This window comes from Pinus tabuliformis, chromosome 7, assembly GCF_031772625.1.
Source record: "Pinus tabuliformis cultivar Carrire ecotype Pingquan chromosome 7, CPIR1, whole genome shotgun sequence".
In the NCBI taxonomy this organism is placed as follows: Eukaryota; Viridiplantae; Streptophyta; class Pinopsida; order Pinales; family Pinaceae; genus Pinus; species Pinus tabuliformis.
Window position 1 is genome coordinate 603,501,947 of NC_142293.1, and position 7,474 is coordinate 603,509,420.

The window sequence follows — 7,474 nt, forward strand, 5'->3', positions numbered from 1 at the left end:
CTATTATTGGGTTTTGTGTTTTTAAAAAAATCTATCAAACACACTGAATCAAACAAAGTTCAAATTTTTTATTTTACAGGAAGAATTAATTTTTTAGAACGTTTTCTTATAGGCATCGTAATACCTCATTTGGACACTATGACGCTAAAACATTTTTCGAAAAGGCCATCTGGTAATGATTGAACGACGTTATTATACAATAATTCCATGAGACAATGCTTGAAACAAGCACCAAGCGAGCCCCTAAAATTATAATCCATGCTTTCCTCACATGCTTTTTTCTCTGTCAATCGTTGCAATTGATTTTAGATGCAAATTCCAGATGGAAAATTTCAGGCTTGCTAGCAACGTGAGGATGACTTCAGAGAAGGAACACCTCTTTGTTCGCTTAAATGCAGAATCTTCAAACGTATAGCGCTTGTATCGAACCTCCAGCTAGATTCCATGGCCTGATGATAGTAAACGAAATTAATTAAACCTGATCATTACAGAACAATTCAACGAATTACATGTAAATGAAGGACTACATTCATATAATTCCTACCTTAACCTGTATACTATACCAGGCCTTGTCACCGGAGACGAAAGTAGAAGCATTGATAACATCTAATTTCTCTTCTTCGAATAACAAAAATAGTCTAGACAAAAGGACGTGATCTGCCTGTGCTGTCTGAACTGTTACTAGAAGAACCGGTGGCGCAGCAAAAATCCTCACTTCGGTCGAAATTGCATGTGTGGATTTATTGAAATTTACTTCATCTATCAACATTCTAGAGGTATCAGAGGCTTTTAATGCTCGTTCAGAGATATTTTTGAGGGTCATCAATTCGTCTCGTTGCCTGGAAAGTATCTGGATCTGTCGTCGCAGTTGAGAAATGCACTTTAAAGCTCCACGTACAATGGCGGGCTTGCTAATTTGTTTCTGTAAAATTTGAAGGAGATATTCAACTCTTTTTTAGCAAAAATAAAAGAATATAGTCACTAGCACACGCCCATAAAAAAGTCAACATCATTTGCACCAGACATTATATTGTTTACCTGTGTTTCAGTATTGGAATGTGGAAGTTGTTGAAATATTAATTTCAACCGCTCAGTGGTTTTTGGAAAACCGCCCGGTCTCCCCGCACCGCCATTCGCAAATGGCTGTACCAGCAGGAGGGGCCCCGACACAATCAGGAGGCGCCACGCGTCCCCTGTACAACAGCAATACCGCCTGCTCCCGGATGTTAAAGTCCGTTTCGTTTGCCCGAGGATGGCTTGCGAACCTCGTCGGATCAGCTCAGCGATCTGGGCGCGCGCTCTCAGCCGTCGATCTCCGAAGTTGCATTCGGCCTGCTGAAATTCAATGGTTTGCGTGGCGTGTTTGGTTTTCTCTGTTGACCGCCGCGAATTGAATTTAATGGCTGTACGTAGGAAGTACGCAGATGTATTAATTTCCATACTGCACTTAAGTTTTGGTGTTCCATATGCATTTGTATATTTTTTTAATAAAAAGCATGGAAGAGCCTGCGCGCGGGAGTAGTATGAGAACAGGGAAAACAATTGTGTGTTGTGTCTGCGCGGGTGTTGCATGAAGAACACAGAGAAGTGTGCCTGCGCGCTGTGTTGAATGAAGAACAGGGAATAGAACAACGCGGTGGAGAGCCTGTGCGTGGTGGTTCTATGTGGAAATGAAAAGAACGCACAGCAGTGCGAAATAGAACACAGCAGATGAGTCTGCGCACAGAGGTTTTTAGTGTGATTTGTTTTGAATGCACTGCAGTGCGAGAAGTTGAAAATAACAGGGATGTATTGTATTGGTTGCCCAGCGCAAAACCAAGAAACAACAAGAAACTGTTTTTTTTGTAATACCCACAGCAGTGGAAGACCAGAAGCGAGAGAGAGAGAGACAGAGTTTCTCCAGTGAATCCCTCTCTGCGCAGAGGATGAGTTTGTAACAGTTTTTGTTTTTAAGCAATAGAAAATGTTTTATGCTGTTGTAATGGACTATTATGAGTACATTTGTTTTTAATAGCTTCGCTGTGCAAAGGTCCTGGAAGAAATGAAACAGAGCATTGGCTCTGTTGTGTTTATTTGTTTGGTTTTGGTATTTTCCCATCAAAAATACCCAACAGTGGTATCAGAGCAGGTCCAGGCTCTTTAAAGAAGTTAAAGAAGCTGAAGGGAGAAGGTTTGTAGCTGCAGTCAAATTTCTCCAGCAGTGTGAAGTCTCAGCCAAAAGCATTAAGGTATTCCTCAAGCTTTCCTTTGTGTTACTGTTGAAGAAACAGTCAGTGATTTAAAAAAAACAGTCAAGTATTTAAAGCCTAGATAAGAATGGCAAGGTCAAAGAAGAAAGCCTCCAAGCCTGCTAAAAATGTGTCTCCCTCCTCTACTAAACTAGAAGGCAATCCATTTGAATACATTCTATTTGAAGCTCCAAAGTTTGATGGAAACTTTGATGTATGGGAAATAAAGATGAGGGCTTTCCTAAAGTCTGAGGGGATTGAAGTCTGGGAGTCAGTGATTGATGATAGCAAGATGGATAAAGAATCCATGGAGTATGATGCAAAAGCAGCAAAGACTATCTTGAATGGACTCCCTGATTCTGTGAAGAGGAATCTAGGAAAATATACATCAGCAAAGGATATATGGGACAGACTGCATGACTTTCATGCAAAGGGAGCACTGACCATGACAATGAGTCAAGAAGAAAATTATGAACCCATCATAGAAGCTGAAAATGAGAAGGTTGACCTCATCAAGCTTCAGGTAAGAGAAAGGGATGAAGAGCTTGCCAAGCTTAAGAAGGAGCTTGACCAATGCAAGAAGAAACATCATGAAGAAGTCATATCCATGACAAATCAGCTGAATAGTGCAAAGAAGCAGGCAGATGTCTTGACAAGTCAACTTGAACAAAGACACAAGAGAGTGAATAAGCTTGTGGAAGAGATTGGACAGTACAAGGTAGAGGTCTCCTCCCTTAAGTCTGAACTACAAGAAGCCAGGAAGCAGGCACAAGGAGCTGAAAAGAAAATGAAGAGCAGTCAAGCAAAAGATGAAGAAATCTCCAAAATGAAGACAGATATTATCTCCTTCAAAATAGTAGCAGCTGAAGCTACTCGTAGCAAGGAAGAAACTGAGGGACAACTAGCAAAGAAAAATAATGAATGTGAAAAGTTAGAAGAAGAGATTGTCCTCCTCAGGAAGAAGGTTGAAGGGATGAACAAGATCATGAAGAGCTCTCAAGCTTTGGATGACATGCTCAGCTATCACAGATCTCCATCTGATAAATCAGGACTTGGGTATGTAGGTGAACCCTCAAACAAGGATGAGGATGCTTTAAGCAAAGGAGATGTGAAGAAGCCAAAAAGAGATGGTGATGCTCCTAGTTCCAACAAAGGCAAGGAGAAAAATGAAGGCTGCAATAGAAGAAATCCTGCTCCAAGCAGAGAACCAGCTCCAAGAAGAAATGTAGCTGATGTCAAAGAGGCAAGAGGCAATGGTTATCATCAAAGGATCTCAAGGCAGCAAGGGTTCAGAAGTGCATCAAGAAAACCTCCATCTCCCAGGTACCAAAGTTCATTTTATGGTTATTGTTATGCTTGCTCAAACTTTGGTCATATGGCAAAAGACTGTAGAGCATTTCATAAAGATAGATGTTGTGGTCTTCGACAACCTCCAAGAAACAATTTTAGAAGAAATCATGAAATGTTATTCATGAACAATGTTGAATGTTTCAAGTGTCATAACATTGGGCATATGGCACGAGATTGTAACTTAACATGGGATCTTACACAAGCTAGACCCATGCAAAAGAAGAAAGTTACACAAGTATGGAGAAAGAAGGTAATACAACCTGAAAGCCCCTTGAACTCCCCAGTGGATCTAAGTTTGTTTTAAGAAAACCTTGCTGAAAGAAGATAAAGCATACATTAAAGGGGAGCTTGTAATTTTTTCTTGCTGAACTGTATTAATAGTCACTCTTTGATGAAGACCTTTTATAAGGGAAAAATATGAAGTTAAATCTGCCATAAAAGCAGAGAAGAAAAAGGGGCAGCCCTCAAATGTGAAGTGCAGCAGCGCAATAAGAAAAGTATGCAAAGCATGGAGACCCTCACAGCAGTGGGAAGATAGAACATAAAACAACAGTTTTGAATTTTTTGTTATGGAGCACATGCATTGAAATGCATAGCAATGGAAGGTAGTTTCCTTCTATGTAATGTGAGAGAACATACTCATAGCAGAGTGAGTACAATACACAGCAGTAAAAAAAATGTAATGTTTTTCTACTTATGCAATGCAACATGCAAAGAAATGCATAAAGAAAAACAGGGATAGCAGATTTTTAATGCACATGGGTGAATGATAATGTGTGGCAGCAGAAAAACGAAAGGAATTGCACAGCAGTGCATTGTGTAAATAAAAAAAATGAAGACGAAGACTGTGTGAAGCAAGGGTGTAAAAAGGAACAGGGGTAGCCACAGTGCAAATTGCAGAGGCAACGCAACAGTAAATAAAAACCCAGGGATGACAGAGTCTATGGTTATGGGTATGGACAACAGTGCATAAGAGAAGGCAGCAGCGTGATGGCAAGAAGGAGAAGCACAGTAGTGCGAAGAAAATGAAACCAGAACTAAGAGAGAATGAAGAAATGTGTTTTTACACAGCAATGTAAATAAGAAAATGCAGCAGCATGAAGTTTTTGTTGAAGAAATGAAAGGTAATGGACATCAGCAGATGTAAAAGAAATTTTTCCTTACAGCAGTAAATGTAAGTATAGTGAATGTGTTGTTCATTGAATTAAAATGCAACATATGCAACAGCAGTGAATGTAAGAAATGATTACACACAGCAGTGTAAATTTGTAAGGTGGGACAGAGTAATTGTTCCAGAAAAGACAGAGTATTCTGTCTTTGAAGAATGCACAGCAATACAGAGTTTGCAAAGAAATGTAAGTGAAGTGCAGCAACACAACAGCAAGTGTAGACACAGCAGTGTGGGGTAGACGCAGCAAAGAAGATGGCACAACAGTGCAACAGAGAATATACAGCAGCATAAAATAACAATGTAATGAGTATGCACAACAGTGCAATGAATGTTTTGTTTTGAAACTGCTTCTAAAGCAGTGTTTGGCAGTAATCCCTCCGTGAGAGGAAGTGAAGTTCTTAGTGAATCCCTCTGTTAAAGAGGAAGGTGCTTTTCAGCACAGTGTCATGGTAAATCCCTCTGTCAAGAGGAAGATGCTTTTTAGCATACACATGGTAAATCCCTCTATCAAGAGGATGATGCTTTTCAGCATAGTCACAGGTGAATCCCTCTGTCAAGAGGAAGGTGCTCTTCAGCACATTGTTATGGTGAATCCCTCTGTCATGAGGAAGGTGCTCTTAAGCACAGTTTCAGGTTAATCCCTCTATTAAGAGGAAGACAACTTTGTTTGTTTGTGAACTGCATCAGAAGCAGTTGGTGAATCCCTCTATGTGAGGAAGATATCTTTGTAACAATAGTACTGAGGAATCCCTCTACGAGAGGAAGTGTTTGGGTATGTCCTAATGCCCAGCAGTTGAAATTAAAGGGGAGTGTTGAAATATTAATTTCAACCGCTCAGCGGTTTTTGGAAAACTGCCCGGTCTCCCCGCACCGCCATTCGCAAATGGCTGTACCAACAGGAGGGGCCCCGACACAATCAGGAGGCGCCACGCGTCCCCTGTACAACAGCAATACCGCCTGCTCCCCAGATGTTAAAGTCCGTTTCGTTTGCCCGAGGATGGATTGCGAACCTCGTCGAATCAGCTCAGCGATCTGGGCGCGCGCTCTCAGCCGTCGATCTCCGAAGTTGCATTCGGCCTGCTGAAATTCAATGGTTTGCGTGGCGTGTTTGGTTTTCTCTGTTGACCGCCGCGAATTGAATTTAATGGTTGTATGTAGGAAGTACGCAGATGTATTAATTTCCATACTGCACTTAAGTTTTGGTGTTCCATATGCATTTGTATATTTTTTTAATAAAAAACATGGAAGAGCCTGCGCGCGGGAGTAGTATGAGAACAGGGAAAACAACTGTGTGTTGTGTCTGCGCGGGTGTTGCATGAAGAACACAGAGAAGTGTGCCTGCGCGCTGTGTTGAATGAAGAACAGGGAATAGAACAGCGCGGTGGAGAGCCTGTGCGCGGTGGTTCTATGTGGAAATGAAAAGAACGCACAGCAGTGCGAAATAGAACACAGCAGATGAGTCTGCGCACAGAGGTTTTTAGTGTGATTTGTTTTGAACGCACTGCAGTGCGAGAAGTTGAAAAGAACAGGGATGTATTGTATTGGTTGCCCAGCGCAAAACCAAGAAACAACAAGAAACTGTTTTTTTTGTAATACCCACAGCAGTGGAAGACCAGAAGCGAGAGAGAGAGAGACAGAGTTTCTCCAGTGAATCCCTCTCTGCGCAGAGGATGAGTTTGTAACAGTTTTTGTTTTTAAGCAATAGAAAATGTTTTATGCTGTTGTAATGGACTGTTATGAGTACATTTGTTTTTAATAGCTTCGCTGTGCAAAGGTCCTGGAAGAAATGAAACAGAGCATTGGCTCTGTTGTGTTTATTTGTTTGGTTTTGGTATTTTCCCATCAAAAATACCCAACAGAAGTATGGCTTGAAGCTTTGCATAAATAGCATTCAATTTCTGGCGCCTATGTCGCTCTTCCGCGTTACGAGAAAGCTTTTTCACGGCAATGTCCTTGCTCTTATTGCAGCCCGATCCTTTCTCATTAATTTTCTCGAGATGATAAGAATTGCAGATAGCATTATCAACAGAGTGCAATAACTGAGCATCGTATTCTAGTGGGCTAGAGGAAACCCTAAAAAATTGAAGACCCTCTCTCCCATAGCCACAGTCATCCATGATAACCTGACACTCGTGTACTTTGAGAGTTGCGCTAAGCGTGCTTTCTTGAAGCGCGATTTCGTCAGTTGAGAGAAAAAACCTAACACTCGAACGACTCTCGGGGACTCTCGGGGAGGTAACTTCTGTTCTATAATGGGGTTGGATACTACTCGAAAGAAAAGTTCAGCAGAAACAAGTTCTAATGTACAAATGAATATCCTTTCTCAGAAACAGTTTCTGCCTTCGGATTGCTGTGAAGTCTCGGAGACAAGCAGCTAGGCTTGCCCACATATTAATATTTAAATGTTTCTGGGAACATTGGATACTCTTCCGTTTATCATGCGTCATGTACTGAAACGCATCAGCTAATTTGATTCTGTTAACATATTGGATAAGTATGAGGCTTGGCCCAGGAGATTCCTCAAGCATGCTTCCGTTCACACATGAGATGAAGAAACATTAGAAATCGAAGGATCTGACAAATAGGTGAAAAACTGAAGAGGTTTGCCGTTACACTAAAATTCGTAGGTCTTGGTAAACTGGTAAACTTTTTTAAAGGGGTAATTAGGAATTCTAGCGATTCCTATAAAGGTGTGGTGATTTTTTCAAAGCTCCTCTCAAAAGTA

At 41.1% G+C, this 7,474-nt stretch overlaps 1 protein-coding gene across 1 annotated transcript; it reads right to left on the minus strand.

The window, feature by feature from the left end:
- Positions 1 to 529: 529 nt before the first annotated feature.
- On the minus strand, positions 530 to 6,866 carry LOC149248887 (transcription factor bHLH101-like). The gene is made up of 3 exons (XM_089456129.1): positions 6,613 to 6,866; positions 1,039 to 1,066; positions 530 to 922 (listed from the first exon to the last, which is right to left on the minus strand). Exons 1-3 carry the CDS (start codon positions 6,864 to 6,866, stop codon positions 530 to 532), a joined length of 675 nt encoding a protein of 224 aa, XP_089312255.1.
- Positions 6,867 to 7,474: the final 608 nt, after the last annotated feature.